The sequence below is a fragment of the Chrysoperla carnea genome, chromosome 3 (assembly GCF_905475395.1).
Source record: "Chrysoperla carnea chromosome 3, inChrCarn1.1, whole genome shotgun sequence".
Classification (NCBI taxonomy): domain Eukaryota; kingdom Metazoa; phylum Arthropoda; class Insecta; order Neuroptera; family Chrysopidae; genus Chrysoperla; species Chrysoperla carnea.
The window spans coordinates 23,584,132-23,605,691 of NC_058339.1; the positions used below are offsets into that span (position 1 = coordinate 23,584,132).

General features: G+C 28.5%; 1 protein-coding gene across 2 annotated transcripts in view; it reads right to left on the reverse strand.

The window, feature by feature from the left end:
- Positions 1 to 335: 335 nt before the first annotated feature.
- The window catches only part of LOC123295169 (sodium- and chloride-dependent GABA transporter ine-like), a 93,173-nt gene continuing 71,948 nt past the window's right edge, over positions 336 to 21,560 (reverse strand). Inside the window, exons 2-10 of one of the 2 annotated variants that reach the window (XM_044876409.1) lie at positions 8,939 to 9,141; positions 8,101 to 8,235; positions 6,565 to 6,802; positions 5,685 to 5,952; positions 5,395 to 5,623; positions 5,100 to 5,212; positions 2,560 to 2,700; positions 2,107 to 2,484; positions 336 to 857 (exon numbers count right to left, since the gene is read on the reverse strand). In XM_044876409.1, the coding sequence (XP_044732344.1) occupies positions 660 to 857; positions 2,107 to 2,484; positions 2,560 to 2,700; positions 5,100 to 5,212; positions 5,395 to 5,623; positions 5,685 to 5,952; positions 6,565 to 6,802; positions 8,101 to 8,235; positions 8,939 to 9,141 (1,903 nt within the window). In that variant the 3' untranslated portion in view covers positions 336 to 659. The remainder of the gene's footprint in view (positions 858 to 2,106; positions 2,485 to 2,559; positions 2,701 to 5,099; positions 5,213 to 5,394; positions 5,624 to 5,684; positions 5,953 to 6,564; positions 6,803 to 8,100; positions 8,236 to 8,938; positions 9,142 to 21,560) is intronic. The other variant, XM_044876411.1, reaches the window with a different exon arrangement.

Below are 21,560 nucleotides of genomic sequence, written 5' to 3' on the forward strand. Positions count from 1 at the left end.
TAGATATGCGTACGAATAATTCTTGTTATTTGTGGTACCCGTCACTATTTAACGACGATTCTCGATATCGTTGTTGTTGGAGGCTTAGTGAAGCCTAAAATAAATATTCGGATGTTATGAGTTCTTGACATCGATTGTCACAATAAACACCATCATCAGAAATTCAGAACTAAATTTGCTGTCGTTCACTAAGCTTAACATTACCCCCTGGCTTAGACAATGCGATTTTCATCTGGATATAGGATAAGTAAAAAAAAACAAACGATATAAATATTTCTTTGCATTTTATTAACGTTAACTGAATTTTCTGTCTTAGTAATTGACCAAAATATTGTTAATTATTATATATCAAACGCATACATCTTTGGAATGTTTTTACAATAATGCTACGAAATTTTACTGTCAAAAGAGAATACGTTTATGTACGCGGTATGTCTTCTTACAATAGTTACTAACATTAAAAACTATGTAAACAATAATTAATAATAATAAAATAATTTTGTTCATAAGAAATTCAAAAACTAAATATATCACACAAAAATGGTCCCTAAATTTATGTCGAATTAATGTATTTTGATCACAAATTAATTGAAAAATAAAATGTAACATTATTTTGGTTGTCTTTAAAAGAGAATTAAACTAAAAAGGGTAAAAAGTGATTAAACTTTTAAATTTAACGTGTCATTAACTTCTGTTTGTGTATCATCAGTTCGTTGTATTTCACTTGGTTTCGCTGTCATCGTTAACATTGGTGATAATTCAGCAATATCATCTGGATCTTTTTCTAAATGTTCACAATTACTGCCACCACAAATTTTACATTCGAATAGATCGGGCAAAACTGCTTTTAACATTTTCTGAAAATAGTAAATATTTAAATAAGAAATTGATATTTGTTAAGTTTTAGACAAAAGACAGAATAATGCACAAATTTATAAATGGATAATGTGATAAATACAGTTTCTCGTCAGTGATAGGTAGGTAGTAGCTATTTCCTTATATTTTCCTAACATTTTGTATCATCACGAATTTAATATTGAGAATCTTCTTTTTTCCTTTACAAAGTCCAATGAGCTCGGAGGTTATCGGTAATCACTTTAGCGCGAAATAATGCATTTGCTAAAGACATTCTTTAACAGATGCAATGCAGCAGAAAGTTTTCTTACGATTCCTTGTTTTCGGAAACTTTTAATCAATTACTTAATTTTATTAAATATTGAACAAAAAGTTCAAACCTTTTTGTTCAATATATTCTGGTGTGACTGTTTACTGAAACTGTTTACATGTATATGTCAGATTGAAAATGTGATATTTAAAGGAGTCTCTTCATTCACATATCTCGGAGAGCAAGTAAATAACGAAGGAAAAACTAGCACAGCGATAAAAGAAAGACTCCAGAGAGGCAATCGAGCATACTTTGCAAATGTGAAGCTCTTGAAAAGCAAGCTGATTACAAGAAGGACAAAGTTGAAAATATACAAGACTTTGGTTCGACCAGTAATAACCTATGGAAGTGAAAACTGGACACTCACGGTAGAAGATCAGGAGAAGATAAGAAGGTTCGAACGGAAAATAATCAGAAGAATCTATGGAGCGGGACAAATCAATGAGACAGAATGGTCGGAACGACAGCGAGATATTAGAAATCCTGGACGGTGAAGATATTGTTAAGTTCATCAAATCCCAAAGACTTCGTTGTTTTGGGCACGTCCAGAGAATGGAAGACGATTTGAGGACAATGCGAGTCACTGGATGGGGAGCCAAGACCCAGGACCGCAACGTCTGGAGGCGCATTGTGGAGGAGGCCAAGGCCCACGTCGGGCTGTAGCGCCTATTGTTGTTGTTATTCTGGTATGACTGGTTAGTTATTCGATTTTGTAATCGACTTTAATTTAAATAGGTTTTTTTTTTTAATTGCCACCGACTAGTTTTGGAGAAATCTATGAAAACATATCATCCAACTACTTTTTTCCCAAAAGATCAATCACCAGTCCAGTCAGTCTTCAACTTCATATAAAAAAAAAAACAAGCTTTTTATCCAAAACTGCGCTAGCGGTCGTACGTCCTTAATATAAATGTATAAAAATGTATTCTGTTTAAAATTACCTCTTTCCAAGTCTTTCCCTCTGATTTAATGAACACAATTATGGCAAATGCTGGAATGCATATTAATGATAATGAAGATATAAACCATCCAAGTCCTATTGCCCAATCCGGATACGTATAATTTCCATTATCATATGTTGGAGGTGTGTAATCAATCAAGGCGAATATCCATAAAAATAATAATAACAATGGTGCTAAAATCAACCAACAAAATCGAAAATATAATGATGGCGGATGTCCTGTCATATCTTCAACATTCTTGGATAATCTCCATGCACCATAAAACCATGCAACAGCAATTATTTCAAAGAAAGCTAAATACATAATCGATATGGAAGCGGCATAATGATCGATTAATTGAAAATAGTAAATTCCTCCCTATTAAAAAGATTAATTATTTTTAATAAATATTAAAAAAATTTTAATTACAAAATAAAATGTAGTTAAAAATACCTGTGTAACATTTGGTAGACCAAATATAAACGATATTACACATATAACTAACACAACCATTTCATGGCATACCAAATTTTTACGAATCCATCTAGGAAAACCATCTTGAATTGATGTCACAACTACTTCAACTATGGCAAACTGAAATATAAAGAATTCAAAATTACAATCCAAAAAAACCAAAGTAATATTAGTTTTTTCACTAATAAGCAACATAAAAATAATATAAACAGGTTTCCTGCGAATAAATTCGGAGCGTATTCCTTTTATTAATTTTCGGAGTATTTCTTGAACATTTCGAATTCAAAGTTATCTTATATACTTGTATCAAAAACCCAGATGAACTATTGATACTCTAGTCTTCAGTATCATCATTAATCATTCGGTGCTGAAGGAATTTAGTACCGCCTCACGGCTTAATTTAAGTTAGTAAAGAATCATGTAAAAGGCGCTCATTAATTGACATAAAGTCATAAAGTTAAAAAACTCGATTTTTTTGATAACACAGGCAAATTTGATCCGATCTTATAGGATTTTTTTTTGAGACCCACTAATTTTGGGTCACTCTTTTCAGCTGTAATGTTAATTTTTCGCTAGCTATCATTTATGTGCACAATTCCGGGACCAATACTCCACATTCTTGAAACCTAGGTCATTTTGGATCACAAATTTGAAAAGTATGGCCCCAATTTACTAGGATTACATACTCGGTTTATTAAAATTGGATAAAATTTGGATGTGATAGAGCAAAATTAAATTTTTTGGATTCTGATGACGTCATAAAGTTAAAAAATTATATATTTTTGATATTACAGGCAAATTTGATCCGATCTTATTGGAATTTTTTTTGAAACCCACTAATTTTGGGGCATTCTTTTCAGCTATGATGTTAATTTTTCGCTAGCTATCATTTATGTGCTTAATTCCGGGACCAGGACTCCACATTCTTGAAGCCTGTTAGAACTAGGTTAATTTTGATCACAAATTTGAAAAGTATTGCCCAAATTTAGTAGGATTACATACTCGGTTTATCAAAATTGGATAAAATTTGGATGTGATACAGCAAAATTAAATTTTTTGGATTCTGATGACGTCATAAAGTTAAAAAATTATATATTTTTGATATTACAGGCAAATTTGATCCGTTCTTATTGGAATTTTTTTTGAAACCCACTAATTTTGGGGCATTCTTTTCAGCTATGATGTTAATTTTTCGCTAGCTATCATTTATGTGCTTAATTCCGGGACCAGGACTCCACATTCTTGAAGCCTGCTAGAACTAGGTTAATTTTGATCACAAATTTGAAAAGTATGGCCCAAATTTAGTAGGATTACATACTCAGTTTATCAAAATTGGATAAAATTTGGATGTGATAGAGCAAAATTAAATTTTTTGGATTCTGATGACGTCATAAAGTTAAAAAATTATATATTTTTGATATTACAGGCAAATTTGATCCGATCTTATTGGAATTTTTTTTGAAACCCACTAATTTTGGGGCATTCTTTTCAGCTATGATGTTAATTTTTCGCTAGCTATCATTTATGTGCTTAATTCCGGGACCAGGACTCCACATTCTTGAAGCCTGTTAGAACTAGGTTAATTTTGATCACAAATTTGAAAAGTATGGCCCAAATTTAGTAGGATTACATACTCGGTTTATCAAAATTGGATAAAATTTGGATGTGATAGAGCAAAATTAAATTTTTTGGATTCTGATGACGTCATAAAGTTCAAAAATTCGATTTTTTTGATAACACAGGCAAATTTGATCCGATTTTATTGGAATTTTTTTTTGAAATCCACTAATTTTGGATCATTCTTTTCAGCTGTGATGTTAATTTTTCGTTAGCTATCATTTATGTGCTTAATTCCGGGACCAGGACTCCACATTCTTGAAACCTATTAGAGCTAGGTTAATTTGGATCACAAATTTGAAAAGTCTGACCAAAATTTAGTAGGATTACATACTCTGTTTATCAAAATTGGATAAAATTTGGATGTGAAAGAGCAAAATTAAATTTTTTGGATAGTATGATATGTAATCCGTTCATTTTTTGTGACACTGAGATACCAGTAACTTTAAAGCTTCCTGACCGTAGAGCTTTTCTACTATTTTTCCACTTGAAATTTTAGTCTCCTGTTTTTTATGAGTGAAATTTGTATACGGAACCCTATAATAATATTACAGGCGAAACACATTGTAAGAAATGTAATAAATAATAATAAATATTTCTAGCTGCTAAGCAATTATAATAATAATGTATTTATTTACATTATTATATCCAACTTTTTACGAGTAGAAAATTTATTGTTCATTGTTTCCATCTATTATATTTCATACAACTTACTCACACAAAAAAATAAATACTATTTTGTTTGTTTTTTATGATGAAAAATAAAAAATTATACATTTTATTTTTTTTTTTTTTGTGTTTTTTTGTTTTTACAAATAAACTCAAATGTGTTATATGCAAAATATAATGTTGGTAATAAAAATAATAGTTAATATTTTGTATTTAATAATAATTTTATTTACCTGACTATTTAGTCCTAAACAAAGCATCATAAAAAAGAATAACACAGACCATACTTGTGATGCGGGCATTTTGGCCATTGCTTGTGGGTATACAACAAATACCAAACCAGGGCCTGAAATAATAATATTAAAAATGCATGTTAATTTTTTTTTATATGAAGCTTTCAATCAGTGTAGAGCTAACTGGACCATAGACATTATATTCAACAGTAGACTGTAACAATTGTATTTTTATAGGGGAATGTCTGATTATCAACGTCTGATTAAAGATATAAAATTGAAAAAACTCCCTTACCATCGTCAATTACATCCTCAATTGATGTATTCTGTTCAGTTGCAATATTCCCAATCGTTGCAAATGCAAATATTCCAACCAATAACGACGTAATGGCATTTACAAATGAAACCGCTAAAGTGTCATGTAAAATTGTGTTATTATACTTATTATAACTAGCAAATGATATCATTGATCCAAATGCAATACCCAAAGAATTAAAATTTTGAGCAACGGCATTTACCCAAACCTAGAAAAAATTAAATTATTGAATTCCATTGCCAGAAAAATTATTCATTTGATAAATTTACCTTTGCATCTAATAGTAATTCCATTCGTGGTGTGAAAAAATATCGTAAACCACGATCAGCACCTTCTAAAGTTAATGATCGAGCTAGGAACAAAATAATTAATAAAAATGGAAATGTTGCGGTGAAATATCGGGCACGTGCTGATGATTTGATGCTCTTCCATATAGCGAAATATACAATTACCCATGCGCATAATAAACAAGCGACTAGATCCCATCTTAATACTCCTGGTTCTTCAATTCCAGAACTTATTTTTAATACTTTATAGCTAAAACAAAACACAACAAACGTTAATTTTCCAAAATATAGAACATTATTTAAATGTATTAATATTTGCATTCATTTCCTAAATTAAGATAGAAAAATATTACGGCAAACTCTTTGAAGGGCCAAAACAAATCTTTTCCTAAATGTGGCCCGAATTCCAGACCGTTATCATTATAGCACAATGAAACTAAATATCTCAAAGGAAAAAGAAGAAAAATTCCATAGTTTTTTACTAGGTTGTAATAACTGCGTACTAAAAAGTCGCCCTCTCAGGGTAAGTCTTAAGACTTTATATCTGGAAGTTTTACAATTTTGCTTCTTATGGCGCTAACTCTGCACAAAACTAATACCAAAAGCTATTTTCAATTATTAATGAAAAATGTTCATTATTTAATGTTCATTATTTGTTTATTTTAACTATAAATATTTTTATCCAATTAAATGAATCTCTCGCTTCCTAAGCAGTGTCGGTCCCTTAAAAAAATTGCAAAAAATCGAAAAAAATTTGGTATTTAAATAAAAAGGAGTCGATTATTATAATATTTTTTAAATAAAATTTTGCTTTGTCTCAATTAATTTATGAATAACTTTTAGTAAATTTTTTTCATCTTACTCAAAAAATTCTTCTGACGGTGTTCTTGAATTATTTGGCCTTGTAATATTATGAACATGATGTGGATGATTATTTATTGGTGGTATCCAGCATGCAAGTGTATTCCAACTACCATGACAATGACTCCATGGTGCATTTGGACGAAATGCAGCAAAAATATAATATATGGCATATGCAATTAAAACACTATAATAGGTAGACATTAAAAATGATATAACTACACTGGCAAGACCAGCACCTGAAAAAAAAAAAACAACAACCAAATATAAATCATTATAACTCTTTAATTATAATTCAAAATCGTAATAAAATATTTAAATATGTAATAATTATTTTATTCGTTACATCCGACTAAACACGACCTCAATATGTTTTTATTGCAAATGGTTTTTAATTTAATCATGTTTTTACGCAATTTTTATGTCATCAAACTATCAAATTTATTTTATTTTTCTACCAGTTTTAATGTCGAACTGAATTGGTGATTAAAGAGAATTGAAAAAAATACTACTCGAGCCAGGACTCGAACCCGGCTTCTTGGATTCATTTCAAGCGCCCTACTAATTAGGCTATTCTAGTTCTAGACACAGAGTGCAATTTTTCCAAATCATTAAACTTTTATTTTTACTTTGTTTATTCACTTATTTATTATTAGTTTACGCTGTATGTATCATATTAAAAATCATCAATTATAATCGAGAGACCATGATGTAAATAAATATCGTATACATGATTACAAGTAAACAAAAACAATGAATTGGCGATGCTTGAATCTATGATTCTAAAATTGATTCAATCTGTTTACTTGCACAATAATTTAGAAGAAAAATTTTAGAAAAAATTAAAGAAACACTCAAGTACTTATAGCATATTTTTTTAAAGCTCCTTTTCCCGTCAATTTTTGAGCTATTCAAAAAAACATGCTTTTGAGGAAGTGCATAAAAAAAGCAGTAGAACAAAAGTTTGTTATTGCAAAAAATACTATCAAAGTTGATTTGAGGTGTTTGTTTCCCTACAGTATTGAAAAAAGTTTTGGTTTATTGCACGGTACATACATATAAACCAAATGCATGCTTTGTAGTCATATAATGTGTTATTTTTAACTTTGCAATACTACGCAACTACAAAAATATCTAATATATTGTGTGCAAGTGCTGCTTATAAATTTGATAATATAGATATCTTCAATCATCAATATTCTAACTACAGTCGTCTCTGTTCATCAAATGATGGATCTTCGATGAACTCATAATTAAATTGAAATTTTGTTTTTATATCATCGACAACCTTTTATTTTTATGGTATCATTATAAACTACAAGATTGTCTAAATATTTTAGATAGTTTTTTATCACAATCTCTAGATTTTTTGATATAGAAATATCTAATTGAAAAGGATAATCTATATGATTCATCATTTTTTCAGCCAACTTTGAACGATAAAATAATAATAAAAAGCCCGATGACCTAAGAATTTTTTGTGATTTTTGGAAACTTTGTTAATCAAAAAATATGCCAATTAATAAATATTGTATACCTTTAAATATTGGACAAAGATGACCGATTGCTCCAATTGGACCACGTCCAGTAAATTGTCCCACAGCCAATTCCATATACAACATTGGAATGCCACATATGATTAAAATTATAAAATATGGTATTAAAAATACACCTGAAAAGATTTTTAAGCTCAGTTAATAATTTATTATATATAATAATTTGAGCTAAATAATTTCAATAAAGAATAATAGGGAATTAAGTTTGAGTAAACCAAATTTAAGTTAGGTAGGATCGATGAACATTTGAAGAATTTTGTTCAAAATCCCATCATCAATACAAAAGCAATAGCTCCATTTCCTTTGGCAATTTGCTAAAAACTACTCTATATAGTAAATCGTTGTTGAAAAAGGTGCCTCAAATTGTTTTCTGCCGATATTGACGGATTTTACTTAGATCAACTTATCAACATTTAAAGTTTGTATTAATGACTTTTTGTATGTATATCTTATTCGTATTCCTCAGACTGAGTTATGTAGTTTTCAAATGCAATTACCTTGCATAAAAATTCTATTTGTAACATGACCTAAAAATCTATGGCTACACAGTAGGCAGGTAATAATAATTCATTAATCATTTCTTAATTGCTTTTGTGTGTTTTGTGAATTCAGTTCATGCAACTTATTTATTGATTTTTTTTTAAATAAAACAGTAAGTAATAAGTATCATATGTGAAGTAAAATAGCCTTAATTATGCAAAACAAATAAAAATGTGTAGTAAATTTATCTGTGCTAAATAAATTCAATGACATAATTTTAATAAATAAAATATTATTAGCAAAGGTTTGATAACTAATGAAATAAATATTATTTATTACCTCCGCCACTCTTGTAACAAAGATATGGAAACCTCCATACATTGCCAAGGCCAACACTGTATCCTATACATGCAAGAACAAATTGCATTTTTGACGCCCATTGTTGTCGACGTGTTGGCTTCAGGTACAAACTATCAGTATCTTCGGTTGTTGCGCCACCACCTAGACTAGAATCATCGAAACTTCTTGTATCCTCTGGTGGTCTGTAACAAATAAACAAAAAAAAAAAAAAGATTAAATTGAGTGAAAAACTCGGCGAAAAGAAAATATATAGGTATTAAGGTGGTTCTGGTGTTAAAATTAACGATATTGGTAAATGTTCCCGCAGTTTTTATGTAAATTAGATTTGACTGGAAATTTCTAAAACTAAAGATTTTTATTGAGGTTTCCAGGACCACAAAGTTCTAATCGCATGAATTCTTTGAGAACGTGAATTTTTCCTACTAACGTAACTCAACTTACAAGTGAAATTAACCCTCGACAAATTTTTCAGGGATACAAGCTCGTACTTGAAACATATCTAAGAATACTTTCCACCAAATTACTTTTTTCCTTAGTGCCTTCTAAAAACTGAACCGATTTCACAGCGGTCAATCTTATAAAACCCTTATTTTCGTCCTATGAACCAGCCTTGATTTAAAAATTATTTGAAGGATAAGATTCAGAAAAAGACTCCAAACAAAATTTGTAGACTTCGTAAAAAAGTTTGACTTTTCGGACAGCAATGGTCATAAAAGCCGCTAAAGTGGCTAAAGTCGCTATGTAAACTATACTGACTGTATTTAATACAGCCTTGTTTTTAATTTTATTAATTATTATTTTTTTATACAAATAAACAACAAACGTTTATCAATAGCTACACTTTATCATTTTAATGAGACTGTTATTTTTACGACGATACGCTTACGATTTCATTAATAATCTGTTAAATATTTCTTGGCACATATATACCTATCGAGTATAAATCGCTGCGCTGTATTTAATCACGTACACAATGTTTTTCAACGATTTATATTACTATAGTTTTACAAACTTCACTTTTAATTATTGTTTCTCGGTAATGTTTTATGAAAGAATGTTATGTATGGCCTCCGAGAGTAAATACCTTACAGTGCAAATGGAAGAGACCCGTAGTGCGTTATTGCCACACGACAAGAACACAAGAAGCACGTTTTTTTTTTCATTATATCATATACGGCTTCATCTTTTCTTTTCTAGATGAAATTCTAAAAGTTAAACATTGAAAACGTGTCTAATCCACTAATATACCGGAGCGTATTGGCTCTATGAAAAAATTGCATTCTGTTCATTGAATTTGTTAAAAAAAACTAAGCCTTTTGTTAATTAAAGATTTACAGTTTTCTAAGAAAGTTAAAGCAATCCAAATCACAAAAATTGATAAAAATTTATCAATATACTACCAATTCTATATGGCCTAATACAAAAATTGTATTAAAATTATCGTGGATCGTTTAATAAACAACTGAAAAGGCCGGTAAATGAAATATATTAAGAATAGAAGTTGAAAATTGTCAATTAGTTTTGTTAAAACCTTTCAAACTACCAAGCTAAACCAAAATATTATAGATTTTGTGTTTTCTACGAAGGCAATCCCGGATAAATTAAAAATAAACAATAATGATAAATATTTTGACTCCCCACTCGCAAAAACAACGATAAAACATTCATATAATCGAGATAATGAAATTACCTACATAGATAAAATTTTTGTGCGAAACAAATTGACTAATTATAATAATTAAATCATAATAAATCATAATAACTAATCATTTAATAAATAATAACTTAAGTAAATTATATAGATTTTACATAACAACCTCAAATTTACATAAATTTTTATTCACATCAATTGATAGAAAAACATGTTTACTTTAACACAAAACTAATGTCTTTTAATAATTCATAAATACATTAAAATATTATAACCTGATATTATGTAGGTAGCTCTGCTCTTAAGAGTTAACAAGGGAATTATCGTGAATATATCATAGAATATTCTAAAGGTGGGTTATGACATCTCTATAGTATTGAGTTAGAAAATTAAATGTTACATATTTGATAATTTTATTACATTTTAAAATGGAAAAATTGTGTCAAATATAAGTTAGTAATATTTATTTTAAACTATAAAATAATCCATAAACTTTTTATTCGACAATTTGTTGAATTAAATTGGTGAACATCAACTGAATGTTTATGAAGGAAATCAGGAAATTGAGAAAACCATTATTTTCTCACTTAACTTTTCTTGAGAATCGGCATATGTTAAAGACAACTGTGGTGTGAAGATAATTGTGGTGTCAATGTAATGCGAGAATAAAGAATACGTATTTTCGAGATATTGAAACCTGAGAATGGATCAATATTACAGCTGTGATAGCTAATCATATTTCATACATTTATTATAATTAACATCCAAAACTCAAATATTAAAGATGCGATTTTAAACATCTATAACGTGGTTTATTTCTCAACTTTTGTATGAGCTTAAAGAGTAATTTTTCGGACCAAGTTCTTTTAAATCTAAGCTTACTTAAGATATTCCGATACTTAAGGTATTTCGAAAGTGTTACCAAAAAACTGAAATTTGTGTGTCAATTAATGAGTATTTAAAACGCCTTCGGTATAAATTTCGATTTGAGTCGATCTCTGTACGGTTTACGAGATGTTAATTATTTAAATAGCCCTTTTTACATGGATTACAGCCCTTTTTTATGAAGAATTCGTAATAAATTTGGTTTTTAGTCAGTAAGTGCTTTTAAAATTAAATATATATATAAAAAAATTTTAGATCGAAGGAAGATTGTGGCGGTTTGGGAAAATGTGTAACGAAAATTTTGCACTTGCCAAGCGTAAATCTCGGAAATAATTTAACATTTTATACGAAACTGATTGGTATGCTTTTCAGCACTCTCTGAAAGAGGTACATCATTGACCTGACATCATCTTCCGATCTATAAATAATATTTGATATTTTTAGACATAAGCGACTTTGAAATAAAATCATTATCGATTTTTAATCTTGAATTATATTTTAATTTATTACTATAATGAAAGCCTGAGTATCGAAAAATTATTTATATGTGTATATGTATGTGTGAATAAGAATGATCATAACATTGGCGTGAAGCCAAAACTAATTATGTTATTCGATTTTATTTTAATTGTATATCATGGGTTTTCTAATATACAACTTCAGACGACATTTTATATGCAACATGTGTCTTAAATATTAAAAGTAGATAAATAATATTGATTGGATTCAGTTGTTTATTTCATCAGTGCGAATTGTTTTTATTTATCAAAGTCATTTTATTTTTCAAAATATATTAAGACATACACATCGTTAAAAGTTGTCTTGTTTAAAATTTGTTTTACTTTTGATTTTCCCCGTAAAAATTATCCTCCACATTCCAACCTATATGAAAGTGAAGTGTAAGTAACTTCAAAATTTCCAATGAAAACGCTTACTTTTTAATGCTTTTGGGGACTTATACCTGGCCAAAAATTTAAAATCTCTGAACAACCTGATAAATGGCTCGTTAACATAGTGTCATTTATAATTTGAAATATGCTTGAAACTCGATCAATAAATTTTATCGAGGAACAAAAATCTTCAAGCAAAGGATGTGATGCATCATTGAGAGCAAGGGATGTGAAGGCTATAACACGGTGGTCTTTACCAGTCTTTACTTTCAAAACCAGCGAAGCGAACGGGTTTCTAGCTAGAAAACAAATAAAACTATTTTTGTATAATTAAAAAAGACCCTTTAAAAATATCAAACTCGTAGCCCATTATTCGATAATTCAATTAAAATGTATTTGAACACTCAGTTTCAATGGGAGTATAATTCAATATTATTACAAACAACAAAAAATTGTGTAAAAGTACAGTAAAAACCTTTTAAAAAATCAATCATTCAAAATATTTAGTTACAAAAAATTAGTTAAATTAAATTTTTTTTGGCAAATTTATATTCTCACTCAGGAAACTGTTTCGAATGTGAATATGAACAAAATCAAATGGGAAAAGGTTTTTCTATACAATGCAATCTTTCATTTGGTCCAATGTTTTCAATATAGAAAATCCTAATAAATTTTTTTTACATATTTATAAAAATAAATAAATTATAATTGAATTGCTTTAAGGTCATCAACTGTGTTGATATAATAACAAATAAAGAAAATAATATTCATAAAATTATACATAATATACTATTTTTATTAAAATTAATAAAAATCGTATAGTTTTCTTACACACAACTGAAAAAAAATTATCAAATTTAGGTTCTATTTTACATTGGTAAGAGGTCAGTAATAAAGTGACTTTTATCAGTGAAATTCTTGCTAGGCATAGAGATTTCAATTTCTTTTCAAGTAATTTTTATTGCAAAAAAACTCATTCTGCCTTAAGTTTTCATAGCCAAAATATTTAAATGTCTTGTACGGCAAATATTTCCAAGCAATTTTAATTTTGTCACTCCGCATAGCTCTGTTACAATGGCCTGATCCTAAACTCTGCATTGATCTAAACTAATATTACATCCGACTTTTACTATAGACAAAAACTACATGGACTTATGTAGTTGATTATGGTAAAAATGTATTTATTAAAATCTTAAATAAATAGAAGGGCATTTAAAAATATGTATTTGTAAAAATAAATACAGGTATTTTTATTAATTAAATTAGTAATTTTTAAATAAATAAATTAATTAATACATATCCTGAATATATTTGGAGTAAAGATTTAATTTTATCTCAACATTTGCATATAAATTTAAGTAAGTCAGTAAGTTTTGTATTAATTTTTTCAAAAATCTCAAAGGTCAAATTACCTACTATCTGTCCACTCTGATCCTCGGGTTAGTCGTGCCTTTAATGGGATCAAGTTAGCACGATTCTGTAGTTTTAGGGCCCTTGCGTTTACCCTGTGATTCAGTCTAATCCACGGGTTGACATTTCTATAATGAAATCGAATTACCACGGGTTTGCGGGCTTTGATAATTTGCGTTATATGTTATCTTATTTGTTCTTTTTCAGCGATTAAAGCTAAAAATTCTCCATATTTTATTTCCACGGGTTGGCATTTCTATAATGAAATCGAATTACCACGGGTTTGCGGGCTTTGATAGTTTGCGTTATATGTTATCTTATTTGTTCTTTTTCAGCGATTAATGTTAAAAATTCTCCATTTTGTTCTAATATTCTTGTATATTTTCTTAAGAGATATTTTATCTGAAGATACTTTCTCGTGGGAACATTTCGCCAAGGCGATATTCTGTCTAAGTTGTTTCAACTATTCGTATAGTACATAAAAAACATTTATTTCCTTCGAATGCTAAACAATATATTAATTCAGTTATGTTATCTAATATTTAAATAGAAACAAAACAAGTGAAAACAAACAATTGACTGAGTTAATTGTTGAAATACCATGTAAAGACAGTGTTGATTAATCTGTCACATTACACAAACATACATATCACACAAATATAACTGATGCAGCCATAACATACATACTATACAATTTGCGCTCTCACGGGTTAACAGTGATGTTTATGAAAAAATGTCTCAAACAAAAGTTGTTTATTTTTTTATAAGGAACATTTTTTATATTTAAATTTTTGTTCTATCTCTAATGGTTTCAAAATGGGTCGTACGGACTCAAGACCCAATTGACCTATGTTGCTCATTTACGAACTTGGCCTCACTTTTTACGTCCTCAGCACGCTATTAAAATTTCAGTTTGATGAGACAACCGGAAATGGACTAATAAGGTGATTTTATGAACACCTATACCAAAATTTTGTTCATAGCATCAATATTTTTAAGCGTTACAAACTTGGGACTAAACTTAGTATACCTTGGTATATTTCATATACATGGTATAAAAAGACAGATGATGTTTATGATTTGATTATCATGAATATATTTTGAAATTCAACTATAAATATTTACATTACAAAAAAATTAATTTTATAATTGATTGTTTCCTTTAGATTGCATGTTAGTATTTTTTTCGTAGGTAAAATCTATATATAATTAAATGAGTGGCCTTAAAATAGTCAATGCACTTTGAAGTGGCTCACGCAAAAAGTTATTTTTAAATATAAGATAAAGAGTTAAAAATAAACAAATCAACATTTTTTATCGATTTATTAATTTAAATATGCATCATCTTGTTTTTAAATAGTATATTCTGTGAGATTTCAAATCATTTTTTCAAGAATCTTGAATAATGTATAACCTTATTCTTATTCAGTGGCGTAGCTCTCCTTGGAGAGGCCCTGTATCACAATAAAGGGGTCCAAATGAAGCGAAAAGGTTTCTCACACTTATCACTTCCTCCCAGGAATTTAGCTAGCCAAACAATTCAAATAAAATATACACTTTGCTTGCCTTTTTTCGGTAAATTTATTAAATTATCTATACCTTTTTTGGTTACACACGTTAGGGGCCTCTGTAGCCCGGGGCCTCCGTAACATTTATACGGCTGATACGGCGGTAGCTACGCCCCTGTTCTTATTTAACCCTAAAGTAATTTTTATGTTATTTTTTGAAACAATACATAAAATAATTAAAAGCACACACTTTTTATGGGCTCTACAATCACTAAACCCATTGATATATCCTCCTTCCCTTAAAAAAAAACATCACAAAGACATATCTCTTTGTATACCTACATCTCTGGAAAGTAATTTCTGGAAAAACTTTTAATGATTATTCTGAAAGATAGGTGGTGCGCAAATGAAACAGCATTATTATAGAAATAAATAAATTTTAGAAATAATTTACTTGTTTAATTTTAACTGATTACACATGTAAATAGTGTTCTTCATCTTTAAATTATTAAAAAGTATATTATGTAACATTAAGTAATATTAAATTTTCATATCTCATAATTATATTTTAATGTCTATATTGTAGATCTTCTATTCTTTTAGTACAGTCATAGCCATACAATATTTTTCTATTATAAAATAGTTTGCAAATATTAAAAAAATGAACAAAAAGAAAGGTTATGTTAGGTTAGGTTATATTGTCTGTCCACGAAGGACACACTTAGGCTATAGAGCCCATTGTGATATCTAATTTGTGTTCTACCACCTTTTTCTCTGATAATTTCATTTATCAGCTACTTAATTATTTTCAGAGGCTGAGTGCACCTCCTCCATGCATATACCATGCACTTTACCAACCCATCACTATCCAAACCACCGCGCACCGTTTTTCCATCTTCCGCAAAAGTAGTTAATTTTTTATCGATGAAATTTTATACTGTCAACTTAAGTTTTCATATAATCAACGAATGTTTTAAGAAAACCCAATTAACACATATTTTTCTCATAAGTGCTTTTTCCTATGCTATACACGAATTGTAGGCAGAAACTGGAAAATTTTTTAAGTTTATAGATGTTTAGCAAATAAAAAAATCATAAAAAATAAAGACATGTACTATGTACACAATAAAAGTTATAATAATTTGTCTTTGTTTCGCTGTACAACAATTTTATTATTTTTTGTATTATTAAACACTTTCTTTTGTTCTGGTTTTTATTATGAATCAAGATAAATGCAATATTAATATAAAAGCTGTCTCTGCACCGGAATTGAATTCACAAAATTCGATGAGCATTACGTTAAGCTGCTTATAAAAGAATTTAGAAACATTTCCCGCAGTAAACTTAGAGTTATGGTAATTGGCTTTTAACAGATTTTTCGTTACTTAAAGGTTAACTGGAGGTATTAAACGGGGTTTTACCGCTCTTCTCTGCTATTAGAAGAGGTTGTTTAACCGATGACTTTTTCAAAATGGAAAAATCTTTATCGACTTTAAAGGCACGCATATTTACATCCAATTCTTATTACTATTACAAATTATGAACAATGTTTCTTTCTAAGGTCTAATGAATAACTTTATAATTTTCTTTCTCAGGTCTTCTATGTATCCTAACGATACATGAAACTCGAAAAAGAAGTTTAATCGAGGAAAATGCTTCAAACAAAAAGTTTCAAAAGCACACATCCTATACAAGTATCGAATTCGAACTTAGTATTCAGGTTCCTCACACTGATTCATAGCTGACAAACATTAAACGAACACTTTAAATTAGAAAGTTGTTCGTTTATAAAAACGCTAACATTTTTTGGATAAAGCTCTAAAAAAAAGAAAAATGGAATAGAAAAAACCATACAAAAATGATTTTAAGAAGGTATCTATCTACTCAATCCCGGTCATTAATTATATTTTTGATACGATAAAAAAAATAATATTATGCACATTAAAAATAAAACATTAATTATTATTATTTATTTATGAATAATTGATTGACAAGAATGTTAATAAAAAATAATTATTTATATACATATTATTTTATCTACCATACTCATGTAATATATCTTTGCTATAAATTATAAAGAAAATATTTATCATTGCAACGATATGAAATTCTTATTGTCCGAAGAGAAAATGTATGTCTAAGCTAATTTTATAATTTCCTCATTGTACTCAAACATTAGCCATGTAAAGATTTCGAAATCGCAACCATTTATTGCATTTGTCCTTATCCTTACGTTTAGGGCACTCTCAACCTGAAGACAAGAAATTGGCCCAATTTGGTGCTTTTAAAATTGCAATGATAATTATAATGTCCAATTTCAAAAGCGTCATTATGAATCTCGCAAATTTCTTGTCTTTAGGCTTAGGCTGTCCTTACCAAATGAAAAATTAGAGCCCATATTTTGTGTTGGAAAGTACTTTCTGTAAAAAATGACATTGATATGAAAACTTAATAAAAAAAAATATGTAAAACAACTTTAACCAAAAGCTGAACGAGCTTTCCACCTGTTTAGACTGTTATTATCTAAATAAATTTCGATTTTTGCCCCAATTTTAAACTGATCTAGGAAATTGGGGCAAAAGTCGAAATTTATTTCGACATATCCTAGAGTTCTCATTTATTATCTTCGATAATATTTATGTTATTATCTAATAGAATTTTTACTTTTTTTCCCCACTTTCAGGCATCAGAAGGATCGGAAATTATTCACAACAGATAATAACATAACGAAATTAAATTAACTATAAATTTAAAAGTGTTGGAGATCACGAGGTGTATTAGGTTAGCGTTAGCGTTGGACTTTAGTCTTCAATTAAGTATTGTAAAAAAAGTATTAGAAAGTGTTAGAAAATATGTTGTTAAAATTATAGCAAGCAAATATTTTCTGTAGGTAACCAAAACCTTTTTCAATCGAAAAAACGACAACTATGTAATAATAATTAAAGCTGTACAATTAACAATTAACTAAGTGATTCTTATCTTTGGTAGCTTTCGATTACCGTTCATAGATGGCGAACAACAAAGTGCATTTTAATATTTCTTTGACTAGGTACCTACGGTTACACGGTAGTGTTGGTTTGCTACAGACCTAACTAGTTTTTTAATGTTCTGTAATTGCAAATAGATTAAATAATCATATGTTTCATATAAATCATAATAGTTTGTTGATATGAATCATTTGTAATAGATTAGTAGAATTAAATTAAAATTTAATAGTATCTTAAGAAAAAAATAAATATCTATGGTGATTAGGGAAATAACATAGATTTACAAAATACCCTTTCAAAACATACACATTTTTCCTACAATATAAAAGATAAAGAATTTCTAAGTAAATTTGTTGAAATCGCCATCCTATTTGCAAGTCCTTGCAAATAAATTCGCCTAAACACGAAATATTTTCTTAACACTGGCCATTCATTAAAAATCGAAATTACGAAACCTAACATAAAACTTTATCTTTAAGTATATTTCAAGTTTCTTTGTTCTTACTATAAAGATATCATAAACATTAATAAGTTTATACATACACACTGGCAAAGTCTTAAAAATAACTTGTTATTTACATAAAAAAGAAACGGGACAACAAAGAAAATATAGCAATAATTAAAAGAAATTATTGTTGCTAAAAATAACTACATTACACTACATATAACTTCTCTATATATATATAAATAAATATATCCCCAGTATGGTTAAAATATGGCGCCAAATAATTATCGAACAACAACATTCCTAAGGTGGAACTGGTATTAAAGGTATGTTGTACGTTTTACTACATTAAGTATTATTCATTGTAGTAGTACATACTTTATTTACACAAAATTGAAATATAACAGTACAGAAATAGCTGTGATCTTGGAGATTATGTAAGCGAAAAGTTGTTGGTTTCGTTAGCATGCTCTCTTTCTCAAACAAAAAGGTGAAAACCCCTTTGAAAAAATTGAGAAAAACGCAAAAAAAAATTTGATGGAACTCGTTGGATGGAGTAATTTTGATCCAAAAAGTATAAAAATTAGATTAATTTAATTTAATGAGAGTTTCTCAGATATCGCAATATTTGTATCAATTTTAGTCCGTATCTCAAAAACTTCACCCGATTTTTGTACTTTTTGGGTCAAAATTACCTTATATACTAAGTTTTATCGAAATTGGAGATAAAAAAAATGTTTCGATTTTTTGCAATTTTTTTTAAAAATCGAAGAAAACGCAAACAAAATTTTGTTTTGGAATTTGATAAAACTCAGTGGATGGGGTAATTTTCATCCAAAAGTATAAAAATCAGGTTAATTTAATGATTGGACCTATTAGAAAGTTACAATGTCAGCGAGTATCATCGGCAAAACTTCATTTTCAAAAAATTTAGTTGAGTTCCCCATCTAAAATTCCCAATTTAAAAATAGTTTTTTTTTTCACAATACTATTTAACTTCACACATCTTTGTATTTATTCAGAAATTCACGTCTACATGTAAACACGTATACGTATATTGGTTTATACTTACCTTCCTTCACCATCCAGGTGAATATTTAGTATCCACTTCAAAGAAAACATGGTCAATTTATAAAGTAGGTACTTTAAAGTATATGTCTATAAATATATTACATACATTTATTCTATGTAAATTACACTTTAGTACAAACATTGCAAAACCAATAATTAAATTTTCATTTTTTACAGCATAGCAATTAGTTAAGTACAAAAACAAACATTCATCACATTTCATACAAATTTTAGAAAAACTATATGTTAACCCCATATATAACTTCGTTATTGGCAAAAAATGATTGAGACAGTTTTGTACCTGATGTATTTTAGGAAATTTTTGGAACGGTCGAGGGTATAATAGACTCACATTACATCCTGGATGTTAAAAATGTTTCGGAACTACAGCCAAGCACGAAAAATAACAGTTTTGGAGAAAAAGTTTCATACAAAAAAGTTGTAGAGCAAAAGAAATAGTATAATTTCTGATATTGTGAGTGAATATGGTTTTCAAGGTCACTGAAAAGTAAACTCTAACTTTAAGTTGGTAAAACATAAAATTTTAAACTTCAAAGTTGTTACTCCAACAACCAAAAGAAATCAACAACTTTTGTTCGAAACATCATTCCTAGGACTCAATTGAACTCGAAATTATATCGATTCTTGTGTGGAATAGGTTTTTCATTGTAGTCATCATAATAGACAAAAACTAGTATTTCTGCTCTGTTCGAAATCGAATATGGCGGCTTTTTAAGAAAAAATTGGGCCTACTTATTGTTCGAATAAACGCATAAAAGATAAGGAGTTTAACAGGCAGGCTAGCCTATGAAAGTTCGACTGTAGCTCAAAAAATATTGATTCTATAGTAACGTCCAGTGAGGTGACAGTTAATTCTTAACAGTTACGTTTTTCTAGGTTTAAATTCCTATACTATTTTGCGTATATATGCGCGAAAAACTTTTATTTTTCAGAGGATAGCTCAAGATTTTTTATATTTATTTCACTATAGATTTCTATAAATAAAATAATCTAAAATTTAATCATTTTTACATTATAAAATACAAAAATTGAACCAGTTTATCTGCAATATGGTTTATTTATTATAGAATTAACGGAACATTGGGTGTGTGAATAACGACTTAAAATGCAATGGCTTTTATTCTTAAGCTATATTACTAACATTATCATAAATCAAAAGTTTAAAAAACTAGCTTGTGCATTTTTTTTTTACTTATTCTAACATACCTACACTTACAGGTAATATATTTCAAGATATATTGTCATGATTCATTCTTGATATTTTTATATTCATATAGAAAAATCTATTTGCACAGCTAACACTCTAGGGATATTGTGACAAATGGCTATATGTGTGTTTTTTTCTTAATGAGCGTTGAATATTTACCATTATAATTGCAGTGAGTATTTTTTTATTGATTAATTCAAATAATTAGTTTTAGGTTTGATTTTAAGTTCACTAACATTAATCTTTATATAACTATATATTATAAATGTTAAAGTAAGGATGTTTGTTTGCTTGTTTGTTCGGTTGTTTGTTACGATTTTACGCAAAAAAATGAATGGATTTGAATGAAACTGAACAATAATGTAACTGATACATCAGAATAACACATAAGCTATAAATTTATAAAATTATATTTAAAAAAAAAAATTTAATTTAATCTGACATTTTACTGTTCCATCTATGGTCATCATTTTGAAAAATAGAATTAAAGATTTCTGTCAAAATTTAAAATAGTAAATGTCAAACA